Source organism: Oikopleura dioica, chromosome 1 (genome assembly GCF_907165135.1).
Source record: "Oikopleura dioica chromosome 1, OKI2018_I68_1.0, whole genome shotgun sequence".
Lineage (NCBI taxonomy): Eukaryota > Metazoa > Chordata > Appendicularia > Copelata > Oikopleuridae > Oikopleura > Oikopleura dioica.
Window position 1 is genome coordinate 11,194,529 of NC_137291.1, and position 27,933 is coordinate 11,222,461.

General features: G+C 41.2%; 11 protein-coding genes across 14 annotated transcripts in view; 5 read left to right on the forward strand and 6 right to left on the reverse strand.

Annotated features, from left to right (window-relative positions):
- LOC145712122 (putative E3 ubiquitin-protein ligase HERC4) overlaps positions 1-1,800 on the reverse strand; it is a 1,848-nt gene extending 48 nt beyond the window's left edge. Inside the window, exons 1-3 of the mRNA XM_081789809.1 lie at positions 1,540-1,800; positions 1,224-1,283; positions 14-1,052 (exon numbers count right to left, since the gene is read on the reverse strand). Of these exons, the coding sequence (XP_081645935.1) occupies positions 14-1,052; positions 1,224-1,267 (1,083 nt within the window). The 5' untranslated portion in view covers positions 1,268-1,283; positions 1,540-1,800. The remainder of the gene's footprint in view (positions 1-13; positions 1,053-1,223; positions 1,284-1,539) is intronic.
- A 130-nt stretch (positions 1,801-1,930) lies between these two features.
- Positions 1,931-3,313, reverse strand: LOC145704896 (MIF4G domain-containing protein-like). Its single transcript, XM_081782367.1, has 6 exons — positions 3,167-3,313; positions 2,931-3,125; positions 2,742-2,882; positions 2,593-2,701; positions 2,441-2,547; positions 1,931-2,401 (listed from the first exon to the last, which is right to left on the reverse strand). Exons 1-6 carry the CDS (start codon positions 3,302-3,304, stop codon positions 2,312-2,314), a joined length of 780 nt encoding a protein of 259 aa, XP_081638493.1. The 5' UTR covers positions 3,305-3,313; the 3' UTR covers positions 1,931-2,311.
- A 75-nt stretch (positions 3,314-3,388) lies between these two features.
- Positions 3,389-5,097, reverse strand: LOC145704847 (uncharacterized). 2 transcript variants are annotated; one of them, XM_081782325.1, is made up of 6 exons: positions 4,907-5,097; positions 4,207-4,866; positions 4,001-4,158; positions 3,726-3,954; positions 3,567-3,680; positions 3,389-3,525 (listed from the first exon to the last, which is right to left on the reverse strand). In XM_081782325.1, the coding sequence occupies exons 1-6, from the start codon at positions 5,082-5,084 to the stop codon at positions 3,494-3,496; spliced, it is 1,371 nt and encodes a 456-aa protein (XP_081638451.1). In that variant the 5' UTR covers positions 5,085-5,097; the 3' UTR covers positions 3,389-3,493. The 2 variants fall into 2 exon arrangements, with proteins under 2 accessions (XP_081638451.1, XP_081638443.1); XM_081782317.1 differs by having other exon boundaries at positions 4,201-4,866.
- A 27-nt stretch (positions 5,098-5,124) lies between these two features.
- LOC145704933 (putative RNA polymerase II nuclear localization protein SLC7A6OS) lies at positions 5,125-9,242 on the reverse strand. The gene is made up of 5 exons (XM_081782396.1): positions 9,051-9,242; positions 8,864-9,003; positions 5,712-5,851; positions 5,435-5,615; positions 5,125-5,354 (listed from the first exon to the last, which is right to left on the reverse strand). Exons 1-5 carry the CDS (start codon positions 9,135-9,137, stop codon positions 5,243-5,245), a joined length of 660 nt encoding a protein of 219 aa, XP_081638522.1. The 5' UTR covers positions 9,138-9,242; the 3' UTR covers positions 5,125-5,242.
- LOC145704919 (uncharacterized) lies at positions 6,337-8,855 on the forward strand. Of its 2 annotated transcripts, XM_081782384.1 has the most exons (6): positions 6,337-6,426; positions 6,481-6,528; positions 6,608-6,673; positions 7,527-7,691; positions 7,870-8,127; positions 8,580-8,855. In XM_081782384.1, exons 2-6 carry the CDS (start codon positions 6,514-6,516, stop codon positions 8,760-8,762), a joined length of 687 nt encoding a protein of 228 aa, XP_081638510.1. In that variant the 5' UTR covers positions 6,337-6,426; positions 6,481-6,513; the 3' UTR covers positions 8,763-8,855. The 2 variants fall into 2 exon arrangements, 1 of the variants encoding a protein (XP_081638510.1); XR_014134524.1 differs by lacking the exons at positions 6,337-6,426; positions 6,481-6,528; positions 6,608-6,673 and adding an exon at positions 7,249-7,335 and having other exon boundaries at positions 7,379-7,711; positions 7,807-8,127.
- On the reverse strand, positions 9,237-11,630 carry LOC145704863 (solute carrier family 38 member 10-like). 2 transcript variants are annotated; one of them, XM_081782340.1, is made up of 6 exons: positions 11,335-11,630; positions 11,122-11,286; positions 10,969-11,080; positions 10,170-10,534; positions 9,967-10,125; positions 9,237-9,923 (listed from the first exon to the last, which is right to left on the reverse strand). In XM_081782340.1, the coding sequence occupies exons 1-6, from the start codon at positions 11,621-11,623 to the stop codon at positions 9,679-9,681; spliced, it is 1,335 nt and encodes a 444-aa protein (XP_081638466.1). In that variant the 5' UTR covers positions 11,624-11,630; the 3' UTR covers positions 9,237-9,678. The 2 variants fall into 2 exon arrangements, with proteins under 2 accessions (XP_081638466.1, XP_081638460.1); XM_081782334.1 differs by having other exon boundaries at positions 10,957-11,080.
- A 33-nt stretch (positions 11,631-11,663) lies between these two features.
- LOC145704945 (enhancer of rudimentary homolog) lies at positions 11,664-12,689 on the reverse strand. The gene is made up of 3 exons (XM_081782405.1): positions 12,512-12,689; positions 12,372-12,467; positions 11,664-12,291 (listed from the first exon to the last, which is right to left on the reverse strand). The coding sequence occupies exons 1-3, from the start codon at positions 12,686-12,688 to the stop codon at positions 12,247-12,249; spliced, it is 318 nt and encodes a 105-aa protein (XP_081638531.1). The 5' UTR covers position 12,689; the 3' UTR covers positions 11,664-12,246.
- Positions 12,690-13,207: 518 nt separating this feature from the next.
- On the forward strand, positions 13,208-14,374 carry LOC145704908 (uncharacterized). Its single transcript, XM_081782374.1, has 4 exons — positions 13,208-13,431; positions 13,479-13,812; positions 13,980-14,230; positions 14,290-14,374. Exons 1-4 carry the CDS (start codon positions 13,323-13,325, stop codon positions 14,334-14,336), a joined length of 741 nt encoding a protein of 246 aa, XP_081638500.1. The 5' UTR covers positions 13,208-13,322; the 3' UTR covers positions 14,337-14,374.
- Positions 14,375-14,402: 28 nt separating this feature from the next.
- Positions 14,403-16,043, forward strand: LOC145704837 (uncharacterized). The gene is made up of 4 exons (XM_081782307.1): positions 14,403-14,558; positions 14,613-15,722; positions 15,823-15,930; positions 15,971-16,043. Exons 1-4 carry the CDS (start codon positions 14,403-14,405, stop codon positions 16,040-16,042), a joined length of 1,446 nt encoding a protein of 481 aa, XP_081638433.1. The 3' UTR covers position 16,043.
- Positions 16,044-16,438: 395 nt separating this feature from the next.
- Positions 16,439-18,964, forward strand: LOC145704814 (transducin beta-like protein 3). Its single transcript, XM_081782288.1, has 6 exons — positions 16,439-16,678; positions 16,721-16,935; positions 16,976-17,945; positions 17,986-18,168; positions 18,208-18,587; positions 18,631-18,964. The coding sequence occupies exons 1-6, from the start codon at positions 16,474-16,476 to the stop codon at positions 18,943-18,945; spliced, it is 2,268 nt and encodes a 755-aa protein (XP_081638414.1). The 5' UTR covers positions 16,439-16,473; the 3' UTR covers positions 18,946-18,964.
- A 1,279-nt stretch (positions 18,965-20,243) lies between these two features.
- Positions 20,244-23,010, forward strand: LOC145712123 (glycosaminoglycan xylosylkinase-like). The gene is given in 10 exon segments (XM_081789810.1): positions 20,244-20,545; positions 20,938-21,109; positions 21,153-21,634; positions 21,743-21,973; positions 22,024-22,197; positions 22,243-22,483; positions 22,529-22,654; positions 22,737-22,807; positions 22,810-22,912; positions 22,962-23,010. Coding segments are annotated over 10 exon segments (1,704 nt in total). The 5' UTR covers positions 20,244-20,490.
- The last annotated feature ends 4,923 nt before the right edge of the window (positions 23,011-27,933 follow it).

A 27,933-nucleotide genomic window follows, 5' to 3' on the forward strand; every position in this document is an offset into this window, starting at 1 on the left:
AAAAAAAAAAGACATTCGTGCCCATCAGTTCCATGATTTTCTTCGGTTGCGTTTGGTTACTAATGGAATTATGTCCAAGCTGGCCGTTTCCACCATGACCCCAAGAGAACACGCCGCCGTTCCTCGTCCGGCAAACTGAGTGTTCTTCACCCATGGCAACGAAGACAACTTCCTGGTGCCTGAGATTTTTCACGAGCTTTGGAAAATTTGACCCGTCTGAAGTGCCGAGGCCCAGTTGACCCCAGTTGTTTCTTCCCCAAGTGTAGAGCGTTCCACTTGGACTGAGAACTCCGCTGTGATATGCGCCCGCGCATATTTGGATTACTGGAAAAGCATTCAAGGAAGCAATTATCGTTGGCTCAAGAATTTGTTTCTCCGAAGATCCAAGCCCCAGCTGCCCCTGGTCGTTGCTTCCCCATGAAAGAATTGTTCCCTCTTCTGTTAGGGCTAGGCAATGCTCTGCCCCACAAGCGACTTGAACCACTGACCAATGCATAATTTTATCTAACAGCTTCGGCTCGTGAATTGAGTCTTGCTTGCACATCAGTTGACCAGCGTTGCTCTTGCCCCAGCCAAAGAGAACGCCAGATTCAGCGATCGCTATTGAGAAATAATCTCCCGCCGCCACGTGAAAGATTTCTTCGCTTCCGAAACCCGTGACTAAGGCTGGGCGGCACTGGCTCTTGCACTGCCCTAATTGGCCGAATTCATTACTTCCGCAAGAGTAAACCTTTCGATTAGCGGTGAGATAGACTGTGTGGCGAAGTCCAGCCGCGATGGAAATGATGCTCTGGTTCGCGTCAATCGGAGAGGGACATTTTACAAGAGTATTTTCACTGCCAAGTCCGAGCTGTCCATAATCGTTTTTACCCCAGCCGTACATATCTATTTGTTGCGTAAAACGCTGACTAAGGACGTCTGGGGTTGTTGAATCCACTGGAGTTTCAGGGCCAGAAGGTTCCGGCTGCCTTGATTCGCTCCCCTCTGCTCTAGTTTTCGAAGATGGCGTCAATGACTTTCGACTAGTATGATCTTCGCCACTGTCACTGATTCTAAAAGTAGAGATAAAAGTTCTTCAGCAAGAGCTGTTTTTTAGAATAAGTGAATCAATAAGGTGAATAACTGCAATCAAGGAGGAAAGCGAAATATTTAATCAACGGAAAGTTGGTGTCTCATTCTACTGTTTTTAAATGGCAGATAAATGTGTTATTTACTTGTTATACCTCCGATTCCAGCATGGGAGGCACGCGAAGACAGATTTCCCCATAAGTCACTCAAGCATTCTATATTTTTTGAAATGGGAAATCTCTTTTGGAACAACGAGGTAATCTCAAATGGAAATCCTCCAGCCGTAACAAGGGAAAAACACCTCTCTCCTATTTAAATATTTCCACAGCAACGCAACATAGTAAAAATTGAATAAATATTAGTTAAAACTAATACTCAAAAAGTCAGAGTTTAGGATCTCTAGGAAGAAAATGTCCGTGAATGACCAAACAAAAAATACAGTCGTGAGTTGCTTTTAGCGCTTCCTCTTACTTTTTATTGATTTCTTTCTCTTCCATTTTCCGGCTATTAGCTTGGGGATCGGACTTTAATAGCTTTAGAAGGGATCTTTTGATCTCGATGAACAAAATACATAACGGGAGTAGCATCGCCACAGCGCTTATTTCCGCCTTTCTTTTAAACTCACGGGGCTTCTAGAACATTCTAGATATATTGTAAAGTTAAATCAAGCCCTGGGGATCACGAAAGGGTGTCAAATGATAACCAATCGGTCGCGAAATCAAACTATTTGTTGAATCTTCAAATTTACGACCTTAATTTTAATGAGTACCACTAGTGAGAACTTTTTGAATCTAAATTTCTATCAGCATAGGTCTGTTTATCCAACCTTAGATGAAATAGAAAGACCGATTGATTGAAAGTCTTAGGAAGCAGCAAATTTTTATTCTTGGAACGTGTAACTTTTCAAGATAATAAAAAATTAATAAATAAGCGAAAGCACAAACAAAAATTAATGCAAAGCGTCAGCAGAAATAAAAAAGGAATAAATACAACTTTGGTTGTTATTGAAACGAAGAAACTTTCAGAAGCTTTTACTTACGGTAGTAAAACAGTAATTACAGTAAAATTGTTTTGTAGATTCAAAAAGATAACAGATTAGGTCGATAACAAAAATCATTGGTGACAAAAAATAGTACTCGTTAAGAAAATAGTGTCATAGGTATATTCACGGAACTTGGTAGGTATTCTGAAGATACAGTATGTAGAAAGAGGAGATTAGGAAGTAGAAAAGGGGAAATCGGGTTTAGGAAGAGGTCCGTCTGGATTCGTCTGAAGAGCGACGTTCGAGTGATTGCGCGCGGCGATTTTTCAACATTCGGGACATTTCTTCGTCCTGAAAACTCATCATCTTAATTCAAATTTCCTTCCGTACCGCTGATGTGAAGTTTTCGACTTTTTCCGTAGAAGGCTTGACTTGTACTTTTTGGCAGTAATAGTACTCGTAGGCAGCTGTTGACAGGCACCATCTACCAGCTCTTACTAGAGTCGAATTTAGCTCAAAAATCGTTAAGGGGAAAATCTTACCTTCAATAATTTCCAAAAGCATTCTTCTTCCCGCAGAGCTAGTATTTGGATTAATAAAACAATCTCGTATACAGGTGAATAGTTTGTCCATTTTTTCGTTGTTGGCCGTCTAAATAGGTTAAAATAGCCCAACAGAGCATGGTTCTTACTTCAAGCTGTTGACCAATTAGCTGTAGCTGGCCCATCAGACATTGAATGTCATTTTGCTCGCCAGAGAGCGTCAGTTGTTCAAGACATTGGAAAACTGGCGTGACAAGGACGCCAAGTTCTTGGCCTTTGACTCGTATTGTCTTGGAACGAAGATGTTAGAGCTTATATCTGTGGTGGATTAGTGTCACCTTGTAGAGGCCGCAAATGTAGGCAACAAAGCCTCTAAACTCCGATGGCTTCAAATTTGCCTTGTCCTTGAATGTCTTTTGCAATAATCCAAGCGTTCGAGTTCTGAAGGGTCGTTTTGGTTCATCTTTGTACTGGCCGTTTTCTTTCTCGATGATCATTGACGCTAGAAGCGCTGCATGACGGGCCCATTTTAGCTTACAAAAACGTTTTTCTCAACTTCGACTAACGAAACTACCTCTTTCTTAGCTAAATCGATCATGGTTCCGGCGGCGGTAATAACCAGCGCTTCCAACGGAGCCGACTCGCTATTCATCACTTTGGAGATAATTTCCGCCTCATTTTCGCTAAGAGGCAATCCCTGCAACATCTCCATCTAACATGACGTCAAGTTACTATATTTTTCCTCAATTATTATTCAGTGCGTATTTCATTTGGTATTTCATGTAAGTGTCACGGATTTTTGAAGTGAGAATTTGCATTAAATTAAATATATATTTTGTACATAAAATAAATAGATCGAGAAAGAAGCACAGAAGTGATGATGGCAGATTCTTCTGTTTCTTTAAGATGAATTGCGGTACCACAAGGCGACCCCTGAAAAATGACCATGATTTGAAAATTAATTCCCAACTTACCGATAGCAGCAATGGCACAGATAGTGGCACCAATGATCAGACCAGATGAAACTTCATCTTTTTCTGCAGAATTTTCTTCGGTCTTTTGATTGTCGCTTGGAGCTGATTGCGTTTCTGAACGAATTGTAAATTGAAACAATACAGATTTTGAAGATTTACTTTTTGGAGATTTCTGAACGACGGGGGATTCCGAAGCTCCACTGAACATCTTTGAGTACATTTGTTTTTGCTTTACGTCCTGCTTTTTCAGCTCTCGACGACAGCGTTCTTCGTGTTTTTCCATAGACGCGGTGTACTTTTTCTCTTCAGAGCCAGCTTCCAATACGCGGACCTTGGCAATGATCTTCAAGACCTCTTCGTAGTTTTTCTCCCGAATTTCGATGTCAGCCTAAAAGATCAAAATTTAACGCAAGAATTTCGAGCATTCAACTCACGATAAGAGCAAGTACGCTGAGATTATCTGGGTAGATGGCGAGAACTTCTCTGAAACAGCCGATTGCTCTCTTGTTTTCGCCTTTTTTGAAGAAGCATCGGCCAGCATTCTTCATGAGCTTCTCGAAAAGCTCCTTCGTCTCTTCAGTCTGCTCATTTTCTAAAAAATAGTTTTAACCCATTCATTCCGTCAAATAGCCACCCTTACGAGAAATGAATTCTTGAATTTGCTTCAAGCCATTCTGGTAGTGCTTGAGCGCGGTTTCGATGTCGCTCGCTTTCCAAGCTTCGTTACCAGACGACTTGAAGTCATTGGCCAACTTGAGATGATTCTTCTCAAGCTTTTCCACAATTTTTAAAACAAATTCCATAGGAAGAGTCTTGCGAAGACTATCATGAGATTTGACAGCAATAGAGCCGCCAACTTTCGCTTCATAGCACGCAAGCTCGATAGCTGGAATTGCGAATCCGTCCCCAAGCAGAACCTCAAGCGTTTCGTGGTGCTTTAACTCGCAATCGTTATCCACACTGGATCCGAATCGCAAGTGCTGGGCGATCACAGGGACAGAGATTTCGATTTTGACCAAATCGCCATTTTTGACGGTTTCTTCACCACCCTCTACCATGATCTTTGTGTAAAGGCGGCCTGATCCAAGGACATCTTGCCAATGATAGGGGTCCACCGGTTTCTTCGCTTCTTGAGCGGGAGAATCTTCTAGTGCCGCTTCTGGAATTTCAGCTTCGTCGACAGGGTCCGCTGTATCCTCAGAAACGACTTGGTCGTTCTCGGTTTCTCCCTTTGTGGATGGCTCTACGACTTCAGCAGATTGCTTGATCTCCTCGTTTTCGATCGGTACGAGTTCGGGAACTTATTTAAATTTGAAGAGTCCTAAGCAGTACAAAAATACCTGAATCCGCGTTACTGCTATCAGAATCAACCTCAAGCGGAACATTCTCGACTTCCTTTTGCTGATTGAAGTCGGCCGAGTTCAGAACTTCGTATGCAGACGATTTCATGTTCTCTGCAACATGCTGGAAGTCTCCACTTGGCTCTGGGGATGCGATTTCCTGCTTAGTATTATCCATTGCTTGACTCTTGGATTCTACAAATACGACGCGTTTATTTAGGAGACAAAAAATCTCTACTGTAAAAATTTGGGCAGTAAAGGCTTGATGGATGACAATGAAAACAGCACTAAGGTGAACTGGTGACGGAAAGCTACATGTAGCGGTATTTTAAAATTTCAGTAATCGTCATAATCGTTATCATAGTCATTTTCATCGTTGAACTCGTCGAAATCGCTCATATCTGACCTGGTTAGTGAATCGTATGATCTCGCTTCCTCGGAAGATTCCCTGAAATGAGAGTAATGAAAGAGAAAACAGAAAGAATGGAAGTGATCTAGACTCTAGATTCTAGAGAAAAATATACTCACTCATCCGGGTAATCGTTTCTCCAATTTTCCTCGTCGTTGGAATCAGAGTCATTTTCCCAATCTGCTTCTTCCTCTCTCACTCGCATCATGTAATCCATGTCATACGATTCAAAGACCAAATTGTCATCCTGTATTACATCATTGGTGTAGTAAATATCGTACACATACTCCTCGTTCGCGTCTTAAATCGAACATCTGTTAAAATTCTCGTCGTCTCAAGAGCTTTGATAAGAAATTTTATCATAATTGCAGATGGAAGTGTTTATTGGGTAAATACCTGATGATTTGTTTGTGTTATCAGCAAGTGAAAGATTTTCACGGATCAACTTGGCACCGTTGAGACTGATGTCGACCTGTTTCCTATTCTCGATCTCTTCATACAAAATGTCGTAGAATCGAGCTGTGTCCTCGTCTTTTCTGAAAATTTGGAATGACAATTATGCCAAGCTGTATCCTCTTGACTGAAGGGGCTTCAATGAGAATTTCTTGATGAGTTGCAAAAGATTATGAAGTACAAAATATCAGGTTATATAATTGACGATACCTTCAGTAAATTAGGCCGGAGGAACTTTGTTTCTTGGTCACTTTTGATATCTCTATTTGTTCCCCTCGCCGAATAACATCTGATATCAACAACGATAACGAGTATATCTGTTTATTTTTAGGACTTCCTAAATACGGGAAATATCAATATCGCGAAAACAAAATCCAGCATTTTAGGACAGCTCATTGTTTGCGCCCTTCAACACAATCTGGACTTTTCTTCGCGGCTAGTTGACATGGGAATGACACTTTCTCATCAAGTTCTTTATATTTTCAGAGTCAAAGAATCAAAATAGAAAACCAAACGCTTTCTAGAACAAGACTTCGACTTTATATAAGTGAAAAGAGAGCATGATAGTTGAAGGAAAGCCTGCCTATGCGGTAAAAATTGATATGAGAGGGCCCTATGGCTTTTGGGTAATCGCCAGAGACCACAGACTGAAGCAAATGTAGGTCATTTTTCCTGGAAAAGGATAGAAAATTACTAGAACTTTTGTTTTTAGAATACGAGGTATTTTCGAACATATCAGTCGAGGATGAACATGTACCACAGGAAAGATACTAAAAGTATAAAAAATAGCAAGAAAAAGATTCTCATTAATCTCAATTCAAAAATTGTATCTTGACGAAAGTTCCATGGCATCCTATGACCAAATGAGCCCGCGAGATAATATATTGGCAGAAGTAGAAGTAATCAAGGGACGGATAAATACACCTTTCTCGTATCGACTAATCTTTTGACATGAAAAATCTCTTCCTGACGGCCGTATCTTTCAGTATCGCCAGCTTCGTTTGGTGCTGGGTTACCCGGGTCTGGCAACTCTTACAAAGAAAATGGCGACTATACTTCCTGGACATGATGAAAGCCCCTTATTTACCCAATATAGAAATGGCCTTTGTCACCATAAGTAGCAAAAGCCACAGGGAAGAAGCCCCAAAACGCATTTGAATAGTCTGTGTGTAATGAGAGGTCGTGCTCCGAGCTATATCGCCAGTGCTTGAGCACACTTAGAAGGTCAATCACACACATTAGAGTAAAGCGAGAGAATTTGGACAACGGCTATCGTCCGGGCCGACGCAGGAAATTGGGTCGCAAATAATGGAAGTTTTTAAGTTTAGCATTTTCGATAGAGATAATAAAAATTATGAAAATAAACGAAAAGAATATGCTTTGCTCCTTCATGATTTTTCAAGCAAAAAAGTTTCTTTAGGGACAACTTTCTTGGCTATTTTTTTCAACAAGGGATCTTAGAGGAAATAAAGCTTTAATCTATCTATTGACCTTCAAAAAGGAACTGTGATGGGGCACAGTACACTGCGGCCACTTGGTCGACCTGGACCTCTTATTCCTCAAAATCGTAACAAACTTTAGACTATTCAAGTGGATGATCTTTTTATTAGGGCAGACGGTGAATGTTTACCTAGAACACTCCACTGTGCGTGGTGTGCCTGGTTTGCCCCCATTGGTGAGGCCCGTTCCCATTGTCCCAGGGAACGAGAACATCGCGAAAATGAAACAGCCAGCACCGGGTTCGCGTTTATCCTTTGAAAGCCACATTATGTCGACCGCTCGAAATCGACGGAAAGCCACTTCCTCCTCCAAAAGAGACAGCAACTCCAAGAACTCCGCTGCACGTCGAAAACCGCCTTTAGACCTCGAACCGGCCAACAACCCTTTGATGATCATCGATCGGCTGGTGAAAGAAACGAAAAAGTCAGTACTCTTATTAATAGGCGCAGTTAACCAAAACAATCATTTTCGCCAAATTTTTATTTTGCTAAAAATTTGGATTCTCAATTTGAAAAACAATTTGTTTAACATCGAAAAGACCCGATTCCGGCGTCGTTGATATCAACAGCCAGTTCGACCAAAGTTACAAAGTTCCTTCTAGGCCAGCGTCGAAGAACTCTTTCACTCTCCAACAGCTAAAAATCGGCTCGACCCGAATCACGCCAAAAGAAGCCGCGAGGAGCTGCGCGTGAGCACCAAGAGCGGCTCAAGTGCAAGCGGAGCTCAAGAAGATAACATTGGCCTTGCCGGATTGAAAATATCAACAAAGCCAAGATGCACGCCTGTAACAGTGTTGTCGAGCTTGAAGAAAGAAAGAATATCTTGTACGTGTTCGGCATGCGAAGATCGGAAAGAAAAGGTAGAAATACAGTATAATCAGTCCATTATCCCGCTACAATAGGGAGCTAAGCCATGCTTACATACGACTAGATGGTTTTTCAGGAAATCGGGCATCCTAAAATTCTTATTCTCATGAACAAGAGATTAAATATGATGACTACTGTAAATTTTTTATTTGCTACTTGTCGTTTTTCACGTCGCTCGGGACTGTTTGGCCCCATGTTCATGAGCTTCATAAAAAATCCTGACACTGACAGATAATCGTCGAAAGATCAATAAAAATGTCCAATGCAGTATTTTTCACGAGTTTTATACTGTAGTAAAATGTCAAAGACACGACTTTTTTGGAAGATTTCAGAGTTCCTCGTGGGAAGCGAACAATAAAGCTTCATTTTCAAGATGTTCCACTACCGAATAAATTCGATTAAAAATAGTTTTTGACGAGAAAGAGATTAAAAATTCATATTTCAGAAATCACGGCTTGGTTTCGACCGAGAAGAGCGATTGCGCCAACTCGCCGAGCAGCAAAAATACGCAGACCCATTGAAAGATGCGGATTCTGCGTTTCTAGCACGTATTCGCGAGCTCAAATCGTACGACCTGGATACGGCAAAACAAGAAGATGCTAAGAAGCGTCGCAAAAACAAAAAATAAAAACCGTCCATTTCGCCCATCTTTTTATAAATATGAATATACTGACTTTCAAAAAGAAAAAATAGGCCAATTGTAAATTCAATAAAAACTAGAATACGTACACTTTTTCCTTCACCGCGGACACTTCGTCCAAGGATGTTGGATTCTTGCGCTTTCGTGAAGGAGTTACTAAAGCAATCGCATCTTCCGCATCTTTGGAAGCCACAGTTCCAGCATATGAGAATTTCACATCGATTTTGCGCTAGAAAATGGGATTTTCTGAGCTGAAATTCTGACCTGGCCACTTACTCTTTTCAAATCGACTCTGAGTCCCTTATCCGGGTCATCCTCTTTCTTCCTCTTGACTCTGACGACAGTAAAGCCGTCCTCTGCCATCTTTTGGTCGACTTATTTCGCAAAAAATCTGCTTCGAAACAAGACAACAAAGAAGATGCGTCTGAATCTTGCAATCGAGATTAGTTTTAACGCCGCCGCTCGACTGTTAAATTTTTAATTTAATTAGCCAGTAAAACAGGAAATTTATGTCAGCGCTAATACTGTGACATATTGCGAGAGCTCATAAAGAATAAAAATAGATACAGGAGCGGAGAATTAAACATTTAGAACATCCCAAAGTTCAAAAGAAGTTGTCACTTCGGAATATAGAAAATGCAGAATTGTTGTCATGGAATTGTTATTGCACATTTTAAATAAGGTCGGTTTAGTTTTTAGCATAAGGATATAGTAGCATGTTTCAAGGATACAGAGGGCAATGCGAACTTTGAACTGCAAGGTTATTTTTCGGACTTCTGAGAAGAGTGTAACGACTGTTATTAATCCAGAGATATTTCGGGATCAGCTGGCATGGGGTACTTTGTGTCTCGAACCTCGATTCCGTCGTTTAGTTTTTCTTTCAAGACTTTTACAATGGTTTGACTTATTGAAATGCTCTGAGTTGTTCAAAAATCTTTCCTTTCATATTTTCATACTCGATGTCAATATCTTCCATCGCCAAATACGACGGTGTAAAACTTTCCATCGCCGGGAGATTCTGATAAACTCCAAGAGTCAGCGCCAGGACACCAGTAAGGAAAATCAATCTTTGAGTATATTTCCATCTTATTTCCTTCATAAAAGTAGATGCGCATGCTTTTTCGAAGCACAGCGCGGGCAAGATAAATGCTTCAAAAAAGCTTGAAAAATGGTTTGCATGGAAAAATCTTACCGATAAATGAACCCATAAGAGCACCGTTGAGTTGCAGGACAACTTCTACATCTTGGATGAAATATGCAACTGTCATAGTTAGAAAGACGATTACAGCTGTGAGGCTTCGGAAGATATTATCAGGGATGAATGTTACTGGAGATTCGGTTGATTCGCCGGCTTCAAGAGTTTAGCATGGCATTGGGCAATGTATAAATTCCTACCTAGACTTTCATAGCTCGGCTTGTTGAGAGTGGGCTCAACGAAACATGTAAATATCGACTGGCGGCAAGGGTAGATCATGAGCGGAAAACCAACAATGACCGACATCGCGAAACCCAATTTAGTGAATTGAAGCACAATGTCCCTCGGGAAATTCAACAGCATGTTTCCCTTCACTTCTTCTTGAAACAGACTGTAGCCGAAGAAGCCGACGTAGATGTAGACGAAGCCAACGATGCAGATGGTTTTGCGCATGATGCGGAGCATTTGGAAACTAGTTGCGTCGGATATACTTGCATAAATGACGAAGAATTGAGACTGACAGGTAAATGAAAGTGCGAAGATAGGTAGAACTTTGAAGACGCCGCTAGAAATTATTGATTGAGCAAAGACAGTGTTTGTTTTATATTGCACAAAGTTGGGGAGTCCTTAATCTCCGAGCCTGGACATCGTAGATTGTCCCCGAAGGGCTGAAAATGAAGCTAAGGGTCTAATCTAGTGAGTAAGGGGGTTTTAAAAATCTAATGATCACGTTATCAATGAGATATTACGTCATCAATAACGAAATCACTGATTTTTTCGATTTTTACCCATTTTGGGGAGTCCTTAATCTCCGAGCAGAGACGTGCTAGAATGTCCGCTAAGAGCTTAAAATGTAGCTAAAGGTCCAAACTAGTGAGTAAAGTGGTTTTGAAAGTCATGTGACTTACTCATCCCTATTCTAGAAACGTTCAAAAATCGCTTGTGCAATATAAAACACTGTCAAAGAATAACTTGGAACAGAAAGACCTGAAATCGAACCATTTGACTTCTTGAATCCAGTCAAATGAAGCAAAACCACCGGCGACCGAATTGAACGTAAGGACGAGAAGAAAAAAGACATAAAAGCAGGAAGAAAAATACGCAAATTTTGCTGGAAAAAATTAAATTCTGATATTCGAAAATTGAACGTACCAATTGCAGATAACTCCCGTAACACTCCGAGAGGATAAACAACGAACACTCCAAGACATAGAACGAGTCTTTTTTGAATACTGTTTTCATCGACAGGATTTTCTTCTGTTTCAAAGAAACCAACATAAACTTCGGTCAACAGACCAGAAATGACAACATAAAAGGCTGAAAAAGTCGGTTGAAATCAGCTCGAATTGGCTCTTATCGATTTACCAATGCATGTTCCTAGCATGAGGCCAATTTGCGCGAATTCGACGCCAAACTTGCCCGTCCCGCCGAAGCATGCTTTGCAGAGGTACTCGTAGTTGTGTTTGGATTTGGAGACGGCGGCGTGTAGCAACAAAGCAACGGAGCTATAAGTAGCGTAGCCGGCGAAAGCGAGGACCAGCGCGCCCAGTAACAAGCCACATTGTTTGAAACAGAAGGGAATCGCCAGTATTCCGACTCCGACGACAGAATTGATCAAATTGACAACATGTGGCGCATCCGGGTCGCCCTTCATCAAATTGACATCTAAAATGAACAGAAATAAGTATTGAAAGCAGCAATTTTCCCGTTTTCTCCATTTCAAATTGTATCAGTTTTAACTTTTTGAAACAGTCAGTAGTGACAGTAGTACCTGGTTAGCGTGTAAAAGAAGGGCGGAAACCGACCCTTATTGACAAATGAAAGCGAATCACAGCTTTTTCTGGAGTGGTGCGAAAAAAATCAAGAGATATTTCAATAAGATATTATTATCAAAGGCTATGTCCTTAATTCCAGCGATGTTAACGAAGATTCAAGGAGTCAAGGAAACCCTGTCTACACTTTGAAATCAAAAGTACTATTCTAAAAAATCATTCAGTAACACCATGCTTTAGTTTTTACAGCGTCGAATAGTCGAATGAACGAAATAAAAATGAAATTCAAACTAAAAATATAATTCTAATAAACAAATTCTCGCCACGAATGAAACAATGAGTGAAGTAATAAAAAATGCTTTTTCAGGTTTTCAGGGTTTCTTTTTAAATTCTTTTGTTTGAAAAATCAAGGCAGGAGAAACTTCAGGAACGCAAAGAGGGAGAGAGTTTTCAGGGTGGTGGAAGAATCGGTGAACTGAAGAGTACAATGGCTCAAGTACAGTTATTAGGCGCCTCCAGCTTGTTTCTTGAGCATGTGGTAGATTTTCTCCTGAACGAAAGAAGTTGGTTTTTAATTGGATTAGGGGCCGTTTATGGGTACTAGAGAAGGATTCATGTAAGCGCACTTACCTTAATCCAGTCCTTGTTCTGTGGCTCGTAGCTTTCCGTGCTCTTTCTGTAGACCAAAATGACCAAATCTGTGAGCGAGTCGATAAAGTCAAAAAGCTAGAATACGATTAATTTCCAACGGAAGAGGGATAAGATGGTACCTGTGAGATATCATAGGTGATCTGTTCGTGATGAGGATTCTGTCTCTTCAACTGTTCTTCGTAGAACTTGCAAACTCCCTCGAGAGCGTCTTCGAGATGTTCAAAATCGCCATAGGTTCTTGATTCAGGACGGCGGTTGGGCTGGACGAGCAGGATTGTGTGAACAGATGCGGGCATTCTGAAATAAACGATTCTTAGGTCAGATTATTAGATTTTTTGAACAATCATTTTAATTATTATCACGACATTACTCGAATCCGCCGCAATAGAAGGATTTCAATCATTGAAAAAATGAAAAAAAAAAATTATTTCCAATAATGGTAGTCGTTATGGCATTCATACTAACAATGCTTCAGAATTTCATTTTATATGATAGAAAGTAAGCACAAAATACAATATTTCACGGAAGTAGGTATGCTGTACATGCAAACAATGTCTTAGAATATCATTTTATCAGATCAATTTATATAAGTATGGACAATTGTTTCTTCTTTCATTATTCGTGAAAATCTCTTTTGAAATTTTCATCTCTTCATGTTCTTCTCATATTATCCGTGCTAATGCTCTCTTTATCCCACCGCATCCGGATCTTCCCAGCGCTCGAAATTCCTTCTTTCTCAATTCATTTTCTTCTTTTTCTTTTTGGAAAGACTTTCAAAAATGAGGCGGCCCACGCACGGGCCCTGGCGCAAATTTAGCGCAACGAGCGATTTAGCGCGCCGCGCTGGATCATTTTTTCAAAACCAACTTTTCGATATTTTTACAAAAGAGAATTTGTGACAGACGAGTCTTTCGAAAAAAAACTTAGAAGATGAACAGATTTGCTTTGTTGCCAAGGGATATTTTGTCCAGAAGAATGTATTCGGTGAATTTGAAACAAGCTAAAGGGAAAGTGTTGGCTGCGAATTCTCAGGCTAAAGGTAAATTTTGAATAGCAAAATTGTTGATTGCTAAACCATCTTTTTAGATGTGTTCTTCAAGGACACTGACGTCTACGATCCTAAGAATCCCTTCATTGGAAAAGAAGAAGTGGCAGACATGCACAGAATCAACCCCGATTATGTCCAGTATTTGAAAGAACAAGAAGTGCACGAAGACGACTGGTTCTACAGAAATTTCTTCAGAGTTATTTGCCCTGCGATTGTGTTCTTTATGTGGATCTGGTACAAGATTTATACGAATCCGGCTTACCGAGTTCCGGGGGCAAAAAAGATTGATGACTGGTCAATTATGGTCGACTTTCATAATATGTTTTCGTCCAAAGAAAATCAGAGGGAATATGTTCACGAGTTCAGAAGAAAGTAAGTCTTATAGAAGAAAATGGTGAAGCAAGTAATGTGACATTTATAGCCATTTCATGGCGAATGGACAAATTTATTATTCACTAATGTAATCTTTTTTTCGCTTATAAAATCAGATAGTCTGATTAATCAGAAAATCAGATAAAGACATAGATTGCAATTTTTAGAGGTGTAGCAGAACTGGCAGCTCTGGAAAGAATGGAACGAAAGGGAAAAGGACGAACCGTCACTATGTTCGAAAACAGCAACGACAAAATGACCCTCGAAGAGTACAGAAAACTTGAAGCTGAGCGAGAAGAGCTCGAGCGCGAGCAAGCCGCTAGAATTGCCGAAGAAAACAAGAAATTAATCGAGTACAGACAAGAACAAGCGCTGGATTATCAACGAAAACGTGAAGAAAAGCGGGCCAGAATCATGGGTAAGGATAAAAAATGATGATTCTAGCGCTGAATCATCGTCTAATCATCTCCTTTTTAGCCGCTGTGGAAGCAGAAAGAGCCCAGAAAAAAGATAACGAAGACTAAAAAACTGTTCCATTTCTAAAAAACTCCACAAATCCCTTTTTCTAAAGAGAATTTCTTCGCAATAGAATGTGGCGTGCCCAAGCTGGCCATAAAATTCAAGCGAACAATGATTCGGATGACGATTGGGAGACCGAGGCCGACTTTGAGAATACAGCCGATGATAGTGTTACAAAAGCACAAGCGAGAACCTTTGGGGACAAAAACAACCCTAGTGTTATAAATGTAAGGGTTCTTTTACTAGAGTTGCAGATGCAAATTGATCATTTTTTTCCTTAGGCGGTCGCGACAGAGCACGAAAATACAAAAGCCAACTTCCTTCATCATTCCCAAAAAGACCATTCTCACGGCTTCGGCGGCAAATTTGGCGTCCAGGAAGACAGAAAAGATGCTTCTGCGGTAGATTTTTCGTACGACGGAAAAACTGCCAAACATCAAAGTGCCACTGATTTTTCAAAGGGCTTCGGGGGCAAATTTGGCGTTCAAAAAGACAGGCAAGATCAAAGTGCGAAGGGGTGGAATCACATTGAAAAAGTCGAGAAGCACGAGTCTCAGACGGATTATTCGAGAGGTTTTGGAGGCAAGTACGGAGTGGAAAGTGATAAGCAAGACAAAGCAGCTGTTGGATACGATTACGAAGGAAAAGTCAAGCTTCATGAGAGTCAAAATGCAGCGGGATCAAAACCGAAGGCGCCAGCGAAAGCATCCGATTTGCGAAGCAGATTTGAGAAAATGGCGATGGAACAGGAAGAAAAGGCGAAGGTAGAACGAGAGGCAGCGCAAAAGGCGCGATTTGGCCGAGATGCTGCAGAAAGAAAAGAGCAAGAGCGAAAAGAAGCTGTGGAAAGAAATGCACCAGCTCCTGTTGCACCTGCTCCAGCGGCGAGTGTTGAAGAGGACGTTCCAAGAACTTCGGTTTCCGCAGCAAGACAAGCGTTTATGAACCAGCAAGCCCCTGCTCCAGCTCCTGTTCAACCAACTCAGAGAAGGAGGAGTAACATTTACTCGACTTCTCAAGAACCTGAGCCACCAGCGCCTCAGCCCGTTGCTCCAACTCCACCAGCTCCAGTGAGGCAACCAGAACCCGCGCCGGAGCCTTATTACGAGCCCCCAGCTCCCGTCGCCGCAGTCAGACAGCCTGAACCAGAGCCAGAGCCGTATTATGAACCGCCCGCACCTGTTCAAGAAGCAGCTCAATATCAAGAACCTCCGCAACCGACGTTTAATGATTCTGTTCCAGCGCCGGCGCCACAAAATGATTATCAAGAGGATATTTATTCGATGCCACCTGCTCCAGAAGAGGAACAGACGTATTTTGAACCCCCTGTTGACCCTGTTCCTGCGAAAAAGTCGGCTCCTCCACCACCACCTCCAGCACAACCACAATTTGTAAGTTCTTTCAATGTATTCACATTTAATTATGATAATACCTACTAGAACATATGTAACCATCACACAGTAAATTTATAGCACTGGAAATTTATTTTAGGATCAAGGAATATGTGCGGTAGCACTTTGGGATTACCAAGCTGAAGAAGAAGACGAAATCACTTTCGATCCCGGTGAAACAATCACACAAATTGAAATGATCGACGAGGTAAACATTCGCATTGACCACAGTTGCAATATTTCTTCAGGGTTGGTGGAAAGGCACTTGCCGTGGGCACACAGGCATTTTCCCCGCAAATTATGTCGAACTGAAACGATAAACGACGACTTACTTTCTGCTTATTTTCTTCCTTACTCGCTTTACCACGAAAAACACTACTCCTCTCCAATGTTCGATGTGCAAACACCTTCAATGATCAACCCAAGAACAACGTCCCTTCCCGACAATCAATTTCCTTATCTGCAATTTTAAAAATCCAAAGAAAACATGTGTATTCCCTTAAAAGTTTTTGTTGCCAAATCAACGTTCCTCTCTTTCTTTTTTCGCATGTAGCAAAATCGCCAATTTTCACAATTTTGCAACCAAATGAGCTTTATTCCCATCAAAGTGAATTTTCCACTAGAGCTCATAAATTCATCTGATTATTTTTTTTCCTTTCGCTAACTTGATCTACTTGTGCCTAACAATTTCTCTAATCAATTGTTCCTATCAGTCTTCAAAAACGTCAGTTTCATTTTGGCCTTCCTCAGAATGAGCTTGAAATACAGAGAAAAGTACAGATTTGGCCCGTTCTTCAGCGGGAAAGAACGCGGTGATTGTACTTACTGTGAGTTGACAAACAGATTGTTTTGCATTTTCGGCGATGCTGTGACTATAATTGATATGAAAACAGGGCAGAAGAAGGATGAAATTTCATTTGAAGGAGATTTAGTCAGTTGTTTACAAATATCGAAAGGTAAAAAACGGATCTTTTCTTTAGGGGTTTAATTTTTCTCAGACGGGAGTATTCTGGTGGTTGCTACAAGATCAGGACTTTTGAGACAGTACTCGACTGATGACTTCCAACTCGAAAGAACTTGGAAATCGCTGCATAATGGCCCGGTCAGAGTTTTAGCGTTTGACCCTACTTCCACTTTTCTTGCGTCTGGTGGAGCTGATGGAACCGTCAAAGTGTGGGATGTTATCCGCAAGTTTTGCACACACAATCTCAAGGTATTATTTCCATCAGAAATTCATCTCATAACAACCATAGGAGCACGAAGGACTCATTCAAACAATTCAATTCCACCCGAAAAAGCTCGAAGTGTTCATTTCCTGCAACAGTCATAAAATTAAACGATGGGATCTCCTGACATCTTCCGTTGTTTCCGTCTACGACAGTCATGTTTCAAATGTTTCCTCGATTCAGTTTATCGATAACGAGCATTTTCTCTCCTCTGGTCGAGATTCTGTAGTTTTAAAATGGTCTGTAGAAGATTCAGAAGATGCACTAGAAACGTTGCCGACTTATGAACCGATTGAAGATATGATCATGCTTGACAATGAAAAAGGATATTTGACAGTTGGCGTCAGAGGGCAAGTGCGGAAGTGGAATTTGGACGGAAAAGAAATCGCTAAAGAGCCAAATCGAAGAGATAAGACTCCAGAAGAGCCCGATCTTGAATCCTACGTAAAAATCATGAATTGCAAAAGCGGCGCGGTCATTCTCGACAACGGACAGAACTTTCACCAAATCAATGAAAGCTTAGAACGACAAATTACTCTTAATGGAAACTTTGAAGAAGTAATTGCGACTGCCTGGTTGAGCGTCGATACCTTCGCCGCGGCTACAAACTCGCCGGAAATTCATATTCGAAACTTGAGCAACGGCCACGCTAGAATTCTTTCAGGACATTCGCATGCTGTTATTTCAATCGATTCTTACGAAAACATGATCATCTCAGGCAGCAGAGACAACTCGATCAAGCTTTGGATCGAAAACGAAGAAACTGGAGTTTATGAAAACGTAGCCACTGCTGGTGGACATATGGGCGCTGTCACTGGCTTGAAATTTTACACGAACGGGGAGCACTTTGTCTCCTGCTCTGAAGACAAAACTGTCAAGTTGTGGAAAGTCGATGGCGAAAACATCTCCTGTGTGTGGACTCAATATGATCACGACAAGGCGGTGAATGGAATAGATATTGCACCGAATAATCAACTGATTGCCTCTGCTGGAGCTGGTGAATATTCTTTCAAGACCTCTTTTCTTAGATTTTTTAGATAAGAAATGCGTCTTGTATCGAGCAAAGGATGGAGCGAAAATCGGAGAGTTTGAGGGGCATCGAAAGGGAATCTGGTGCTGCTCCTTTTCTCCAGTTGATCAGGTTCTAGCCACCGGATCAGCTGATGGGGACATTAGAATTTGGCATTTGAAGGAGCAGACTTGCATCAAAGCTTTAGAAGGTAAATCATTTCATGTCTTTTGTCTTAAAATGATTGAAGGATCTGACTGTTCTGTTTTGGATCTGATCTGGTCAAAATCCGGCGACGATCTGATTTCCTGCGGCTCAGACGGAGTCATGCGCATTTGGAGCCTGCAAACCGCGCAGCAAACTGAAACGCTCGAAGCTCACACTGAACGATGCTGGGCAATCTCGGGGCAAGAAGATCTATCTTTGATAATTTCCGCCGGTGGGGATGGGCAGATTGTTTGCTGGAAAGATTGTACAGAAGCAGTGAGAGAAGAGGAGCAGAAGAATCTGATCGAGCAACATATGCAAATGCAAACGATGAATAATATGATGCAAACAAAGCAGTTCAAGAAGGCCTTGGAAATTGCCGTCAGATTGGGAAAGCCTGGAGCTGCGATGAATGCTTTGAAGGTCCCATTGTTTGCGTATTTTCACAATTTAACAATTTATTCAGGAAATGAGTAAAGAAGATATCAACGAAACAGTCCCCCTTTTGAAATCTCAGACGAAAATGAAACTCCTGGAGTTCTGCACGACCTGGAACAAGAACTCAAAGACCGCTTACATTGCTCAAATCACCATGGCCTCCATTTTCCGATCGATACCGCTTGAAGAACTCCTGAAAGACTTCAGCTTGAGGAAGAATGTCGAGGGCCTGTTGCCATTTACAGACAGATATCGAAGAAGAATTGATAACTTGAAGATTCAGTCGAGATTCGCCAGCTTTGCGATTTCGACGGTGAAGATTGCGCCGGAAATGGAAAACTGAGCACTGTCAAATAAAAAAATATATTTAAAAACTAAAACTCTTTTTCTCGAGTTTTCAGAACGGAAAGAGATTTGAGAAATACTTCATATTTTCTTGTTTAGTATGGAAAATTTGAAAAGACAGTTCGATTTCGCAGCCGATCACGTGCAAAATAACGTTTCTAGTGTAAATCAAGATGTATTGATTGAACTATATGGTTATTACAAGCAGGCGACATGTTTTGGGTAAAAACGCTTTCAAATACTTTTACATGCAATGATAAGGGAATTCGCAGACGCGCCAAAACCAGGCTTTTTGGACTTCAAAGGGAAGAAAAAATATGCATCTTGGGAGAAGGCGTCAGTTTGCAGTAAAGAGGATGCGATGGAGAGATATGTTGGTTTAGTAAAAGAAAACTTTGCTGATTTCAAGCCAGAATCGGTCCCAGCCGACTACACCAAGAAACCTTCGAATATCATGGCCAAAAGAGTCTCTCGGATGGCACCGGTGGAACAGCCAAGCTCAGATAAGGAAGATTTATCTGAAATCTTGGGAAAGGGTTAAAATCGACTTTGACAGCGTTTTTTTTAAATGTAACAGCCGGGTCATGTTACATTTAAAAAAATGCTGTCTTTGGAAAAGAGTTTTTGGTAGTTATTTAAAGGAAGTTTGTTTAACCCGGATTAGTGGCGGCGCGAGATGGCGAGGTTTCGAGGATAGAAGAGCTCTTACTGAAGGAACCGCTAAGTATCGAAAGTGTCGATGACGCGAAAAGGAATGGGTTTATACGTAATTATATATACGGAATTCATGATTAATTATTTCGTTAATAATCTCGGAAAAGAACCGCTCTTCATTGGGCCGTAGATCGCGAAAACACCGACGTCGTGGAATATTTACTAGGCAAAGCGGAGTATAACGAAACGCTTGTGAATGCGACAGATGAAGACGGCTGCACGGCGTTACACTACGCCGCGACAAGTGAAAGTGAGCAAATCCTGAGAATCCTCGTCAAATACGGTGCTGATCCGACTATTGAAGACAACTTTGGTGAAACGCCGAAGACAATCGCGCCAGGGCTTTTTTAAAAGAGCTAGATTCTGTGCTTTATCTGTTCTTCTTCATGTGATAACTTTTTCTGCAGTAACAGTAATATATATTTATCCGGTTAAAATTGTATGCTGGGGAATCGTTTCTCCATCCAAAGAAAACATTGACCTTTGACCTTTCCTTTGAAATTTGGCTTTTCTGAGTTATTCTCATGCTCCCCTAGTTTCTCAAGTCTTATTTTCATTGATACTTTCGTATTCACTCGCTAACCACGCTTCCCACACACTAGAATGACCTCCTGGCAAGCACCATTCTAGTGCCACTGATAAGGAGCGGCGCGACTTCCCCCGCGGCACCATATTGTAACGTGAAGATTTTATCCTTCAGCCTTTTTTCCTTGTGGACGAACGTAATTACGGAGATTTCCGATACATGGCCGACAAATCAAATCGCTCGGATCTTCAAGAGGGCTAAGAATAGGAAGATAATAAAGAAATAAAAAGAAAACAGTGAAAAATGAAGCTAAAGCAACGACTCGCGCTAGCCACTTTTTGTGGAATAGTATTCTTTGGTAAGTAGAAGGCGGATCTTCTACTGCCATTTCAAATTCTAGCATACAAAGCGATAGATGATCAAAGTTACATATTTGATGCTTTATTGAATACTCCTACAGCTGAAGATATTTTAAAAGAGTAGTGATTGGAAATTTTAATGTTCTTATCATTGGATTTCTGTGTAGTACTGCATATTGGGAATTTTTGGGGCGAATAGTTAACGATTCAAATCTGGCCTTACTTAGGTGAGATATTTTTTAAATGCACGATCTTATCTCACTCATAATTGACCATGATTCTCACTCTTATTTTAAATGATCCAAATCATTATATAATGTCTATAAAATCCATCTCGGAAGAATGACAAAATCTCCCCTCGTGCAAATTCTTTTCTGACGTGTGTGTTTAGTAATCAAGCCGCTGATTGAACCCGAGGAGGGCGAGTGGCATCCACGACACCGTCGCCACCACCGCCTCGTTCACCGCGCAGATTATGACAGCTTGGCTGACAGAAAATCGCAGGGTTTTGCGGGTTCGCAGCTACACGGGCCGAACTTTGAGCGACACAAGAATGCTATCAGGTAAGTTTCGACCAGTCATTTTAATCTTCTATTATTTTCTCAGAGAATACCACATGGAAAACGGAGGAGGTGAAGATCAGCTTTTAAGAAGGGAACATCCTGTCGCTCCAGCCAATCCTGTCATTCCCGCCGCTCCTGTCGCCCCTGTAGCTCAAGAACCCGTACCTTTTGTTCAGCAACAGCCGCCAAAACCCGTAGAACCGGTCGCCCCAGTCGCTCCTCAAGTTCCACTAGCTTCCGTAGCCCCGGCCGCTCCCGTTGTTCCTGCTCAAGAACAACAACCTGCAGCTATCGCTCCAGTTGTTCCTCAAATACCCCAAGAGCCAGTTGCACCGAAGCAAGAAATATCTGCAGTGTCAGTAGATAGTAGCGACAAAAATTTCCCATCACTAAAAATAGAATCCAACGTCGACCAAGACGCGATCGACTCTGAAATCAGTCGCATCGTGTTGAACTCAGAGAAGCCTGCGATGAAAACGAACGCCTGGGAAGTGGCGAGAAATTGGATTCGCCCGCGACTCATCTGTAATTATATTTATCAATCGTAAAAATACTCAAATTTGGCATGAAATTTCTATCTTTAAAAACTTTTGGTAAATTGGATTGAAGCAATTTTCTGACTTTCCCTTTCAGATCCACAGAATCACCCCCAATTGGGATGGATTCTCAACCATGCAGCAACTGTAAAAATCAAGAAAGCAGATATTCTGCCTAAGGGAACCCAGCTAAAGATGCTCGTGTATCTCGAAGGCAACCAAAAAGCTGTGTTCAAGCCAAAACGATACGAACGGGACTTTCAAGTGCCCGGAAAAGCCTGGAATGGATACGATAGACACAATGCCGAAATCGCTTCGTTTCATTTGGGTACGATTTCACTCTAGATCATGCAATATTTTATTTTAATCGGATTTTAGACCGAATCCTTAACTTCCGAAGAGCGCCACTTGTGACCGGGCGAGTTGTTGACTTTACCGAGGAAATAAAGCCCGTGGCGGCGGAAAGACTCTCCAATACTTTCAAAGAAGTCGAAGGAAAGTCCTGCTTCTACGGCGTTTGCTACTACTGCAACGAAAATGAATATGCATGCGGTACGTTTTGACCTGAAAACGGCTGAATCAATCATGAAATTTTAGCTGATGAAAACGGAAAGCTCGAAGGAAGTCTTACTCTTTGGTTCCCAGAAGACAAGAAGCTCGAGAAAATCCGCCATCCTTACCAAAGAACTTATAATGACGAGAAACAAGCGAAATGGGAAACTGATGAAGAGTATTGCAACAAATATGTGAAGAAGATCGAGCCATACAATAAGGGACCTCGTCTTTTGGACATCATGGACACGTCAGTCTTCGACTTTTTCATCGGCAATGGAGACAGGTTCTTTCTTCAGAGAAGTTCTGTGATTTAACATGAAGTGTTCAGACATCACTACGAAATATTCAAAGACACGCCCGACGCAATGCTGCTCCTTTTAGATAATGCAAAGTCCTTTGGGAACGCGACTTTAGATGACTTGTCAATTCTAGCGCCGCTCCGCCAATGCTGCCTGTAAGTGCTCCCCTCACTCATTCATTTTCAATACAGTTTTTTCATTACTGTATGAAGCAGACTGGCAATCATGATTAATTAGATTGCGACAGTCTACATTCGACCGCTTGGTGTTTTTGCGAAATGGACTTTTGACGAAGTTTCTGGTCGAGGCGATGAAAACGATCCCATTGCGCCTGTACTTCATAAGTCGCATATTGAAGCGATCAATCGACGAATGCCGATTATTTTCCAGACGATTCAATCATGTGTAAATAAGTAAGTTTCTGATAAATTCTTTACGAAACGATACTGACTGGTATTTCAGGCACGGTAAAGAAAATGTCATCATGGAAGTTTGGAAAGGGCAAGAATAAATGATGACCAGTTGCCAAATCGAACCTAATCCTGCTAGCTATCCTTCAGTTTATTCTTTTCTATTTGATTCTGTATGTACAATTATCTAGAGTACTTTCTTGAATAGCCTTATTTAAAAAAATCCACGAATACTTATACTAATTTTATATGCAATTATCCTGTAGGATCAGGCAAAGGCGAGTGAAAAGTATTGAAGAAGCCTGGGGTCGAACCAGGGACCTCCGTGTTCATGAACCGGTGTGCTACCACTGCACTACTTCTCCGGGGACTTTCGAGCCAGTTACTATGCCTAAGAGGAGAGGACCTTCTCCCACAACTCCCCCTAGTAACTGCTCTAACAACTCGTCTTACATATGCCGCCTTGGGTTTTGGTTCTTTGTCTGGTGCCACGGTCCCCAACCGTTACAAGCCTACCAACCCTCCCAACCTTCAGCTTCTCCTGAGCTACTGAGTGAACCTTTGTCAATCTCAGCTTAGGGTTTGTTTTGGCTACCTAGACAACCCACTGTCTTCACCAGTTTGTAGGATCAGGCAAAGGCGAGTGAAAAGTATTGAAGAAGCCTGGGGTCGAACCAGGGACCTCCGTGTTCATGAACCGGTGTGCTACCACTGCACTACTTCTCCGGGGACTTTCGAGCCAGTTACTATGCCTAAGAGGAGAGGACCTTCTCCCACAATCCAACCACTGCCAATTATAAAAACAACAGGGTAATTAACCGACCCCGATTCTCTTCTGTACTGTCTGTCTTCTTATAAAGCTAATCATGCTAATGTCAATATCGACACTTGTATGACCATAATATAATATATTTGCCGGCATTCGCAATAAATATTAAAGAAGCACAGGCGTCAGCACAGCGCGGACTCTGGCTTTTGCTCTCTTTCTTTTCCTTTGATAAATATTATAGAGAAAGGCCTATTTGCCGACTAAATGGAATGTTTGCAGACCGACATTGATGTTGCTGGAGTAATGCGTTTTCAGCAGTAAAGAGTCTGAGAAGAGATGGTTATTGAGCAATTACTGAAGAAAGAACTTAAGTTCAGGATGTATTGTAAAGGGGAACGACAATCGTTGATTCTAGAGCTGGCGAAACCCTTTAAAAGGAGCAGGAATAGATGAAGCTTCGCTTAGGATCATCATCTTCATTTCTTACTTCAGTTTACTTGATTAGGCCATTTATTCGACCTTTTCTAGCAAGTTCCAAGCCCGCCTAGGAATCGATGCACCTGTAGGGGTGGGTGTTTATTGTTTCTAAAAAGCGTCACCAAGTGACGGATAAAATTCTTTTGTTGAGGATTGAGGATCAGTCACGCTGTGGAGGGGCAGCAGTAGGTGCCATTCCCTTCGGGGATTCTGAAAGTCGCCCCCGCTCAGAGCCGAAACTGCGAAAGTGGCTCAGAAGGCTGCGGTCAGAGCTCCGAGATAATCCTCCCATGCCACTTGTCACTGGTGTCATCGCCGATTTCAATCGCATCCACGAATCGCATAGAGAATACTCCTACCCTTCACAGCGCACCTTTTTAACCGGAAATCAAGGAAGAGAATCGCTTGGCTGGATACTTTTGGTCAGAGAAATAACCCGAATTCAATCCGAATTACTAAAAGATCTTTTTCTCGGTTTTTAGGTTCAATTCAATTAATTTAATTTAGGAATCTTTTAATAAAATAAAAACGTAATTAGTGTTTAGTAATCACTAATTACGAATGCATATCTTCAGAAAATTTCGAGAATAAATTTCAATACTTCTAGATATGGTGGGGACCTGAAGAGAATGATGACTTTCTGATTTTTCGGCATCTTCAGAAAGTAAGTTAATTTTTAATCTTAAATAAAAATGAGTCATTGACATTTTAATCGCTAAATGTCTATGAGTCGGTCAAAGTCGCCAAATTTAATTGGCCCCAGCCACACCTACTCATTCCTGACCATAGGAAAAGCAAGAGAAACTCTGGTAGAAAATCAAAAATAGTCAAAGAAGAATTATCCAGAGAAAACTGCTGATTTATTTTAGAGATCACAAAGATAGCGAAACAACTTTCCCACGTGAAAAAGTCTTAACTTTCTTTTGAATGCCCTGGAGTTAACTTTTCGAGCTGTTAGGGTGATGGCCAAGGTCAGGGGAAGGTTGGGTTTGGGCGGGTCGTGGGTGGGTTAAGTTAACCAAAGGTGGTGTTAATAATTCCAATTCGTGGGTGCCGACCTGTTGCGCCACCAAGTGGAGAGCCGGCAGACGGTCAGATTACGCGGCTACGTGACCAAAGACGCGGCATCAGACTGCGACGCAGAAGAGAAAGAGAAAATAAGAGAGACTCACTGAATGAGTGAACCACACAGAGACTGCTCGATTCGAAAACACCACCTATTTAGACTAATTTTGATGTTTTTCTTGCGCTAGAAACAATTAAATTCCAATTTGAAGATTTCGTCGATAGTTTCTCTGACTCATTTGGCGCTAGAAATTCAATTGTTTAAAAATATCTTGGTTAATTTTGATCACTCCTACAGGAAGGCGACATAAGGAGAGTTAGCTCAACCTGTTATTTAGAATTTTACTGAAAAGATCTTCTCCAAAATTGACAAGAACTTCTGGTCCAGAAGCGCTCGAAAATTCTAGAGAGAACAAAAATCCGCACTCCGTTAGAATCTGGAGCCATCGCAGACTCGGACGCATTGTTGAAGTAATTTCTGTCAAGCTCGGGTTTATCGGTGTGCGGCGAGCGCGTCATCGACGAAAGAGATCCTCCCTGAAGACAACGAAGAGAATCGTATGAAAAAATATTGCCAGTTCTGTTTGAGGTAGTGGGTTGTATCGCTGAGGGAACTGAAACAATATTTAACCCTGGCGCTGCAACAAACTACCCCCTACGGTGCTTGGTGGTACTCGCCGAAGGTCATGATTCGTGAATCATGGTACAAATTGTATCGTTATGATCAAAATTGGAACAGATCACTTTTAATTACTTTCTTTCTTTATGAATACTCGGATGCTTTCACATCCTGTCAAGTGTCTCTGTAGTGGTTTTCCTACTGTTTTCGCTTCGAAATATGGGATTCTAGCGCGCGTGGTCAACGTAATTATGCCCAGTGAGCCGTGACGCGCCCAGCGCCAAGGCTACCATTCCATCATGCCTTGACAGCTCCCTTCTCTCTATTCCAGCGTTGGCGATATGGCCAACGCCGAGTTCGTACGACCAAGTCTAGGTCCGTGCCACCGATGGGTGGTGTCCTATACTATAAAAACGACTGTACCCCTATAATTTTATCATTCTTTTCCCTGACTTCACAGGTATAACATAAAATATTATATATATATTTTATTATTTTCTGCTCACACCTATCAGGGTTAATAAACTTATTCGAGATTGATTCCCGTGTTCCAATTACTTTCAGTATAAAACCACCATATATTTTGGTGACTGAATTAATCGGTACGCCCAACAAGAGAGATATAAAAAAGATACAAGAGATAAAACATCCGTAAATTTATCAATGACGATCCGTGAATACATACTTATTTATCATTTTTTATTCGATAAAACGGGCATTGTTTTGAATCCTTAGGCAATTTTACCCGATTTTCTCGATTAGTATGATAATAAGTTTTACTTCCGGAATAAAGTTGATATTTTTTTAATTCGAAAAACGGAATCTCATTGCTCTCAAATCCGAAAATCGAAAAAAAATCACCTCAACCGGAAATCAAACTGATGATCAAATCCCTGAAAACGACAACTTAAAATCAATGTGTTCTTCATGATAATTACCAATCAAATGATCGCTTATCTCAGAAGAAATCATAAAGGTCGTCATGTTCCAAATCCTGAAAGAAGAAATTCAAAGTTCCTTGATTTTAATTATCATTCCGGGAAGACTTTAGATTTGAATTCACATAGAAACTCATTCCAAAGAGGTGCCGAAATTCGTGTACGGTTCTGCTATGCAAATGAACCTCGGCCCATGGAACTGGTCAAACGGGAAATAATATTGCTCAATCTTCGAAATATTTCTCAGCGTGCTACAGAATGATCTATTCTCATTAACAGAATATAATAGGCGCTAATGATCAATCAAGAGTTTAAAGCTCAAAACATTCACAGCTCTGCTCGAAGCTCGAAAAATCGTCTTTATTGCATCTAATGATATAAAAAGAAGATATCAAAAATTATGAGACGAAGAATTAACCAAGAAATGATGAAGAAAAATGACGGACATTTCATCACAAGCGCAATACAAATTTGGTTTAAAACAATCTTGCTTAATGGACTCCGATATGCTGCTCATCAATTTTGGTTGCAGTAGAACAAGCATCCGCTCAGATGTTCCCACTCTTCTACTTGCACCTCTTATCAAGAACCGTCAAATGTGCCACAAAAGTGTGCAAATTTCGACTCACTCATTGAGGCCACACTTCAATCTTCATCACCAAAGTAAAGCTGAACCTGCTCGTCGTTCAGACGTCCTCACATGTCCAATAATGTTAACGATCCCTGCTCATCAGATGTAATCAGAACGGAAAAATTGAGACTCTGGTAGAAATTATTATCTTACGTATTAACGGAAAGATGATCTATGCTCCAAAAAAATGCCTTTCCAAATCTAAGATCTTTAGCTCTTTAAATAGGCAAATTAATAAGAGTTGATTTATAAGTGGATCAGAAAGAAGGCTATCTCAGCTCTAAGAAGCTCTTAGATAGAAACTGGACATACAAATTATGGCTACTGCTCGCAATGCCTGTCTACTCACGAGAAGTTTTTAACTCAAATATCACAAGCTATCTTTTCTCGTGATCAACTTGTTCTCCAATAATTGCACGTTGACGATTGAAAACGATACTTGCACATTGCTCACGCTAGAAATCATTAGCCAGTGCAACTGCTCAGAAGGTTTTTCGTCAATCATGGAAAGAGTCAGAACAATCA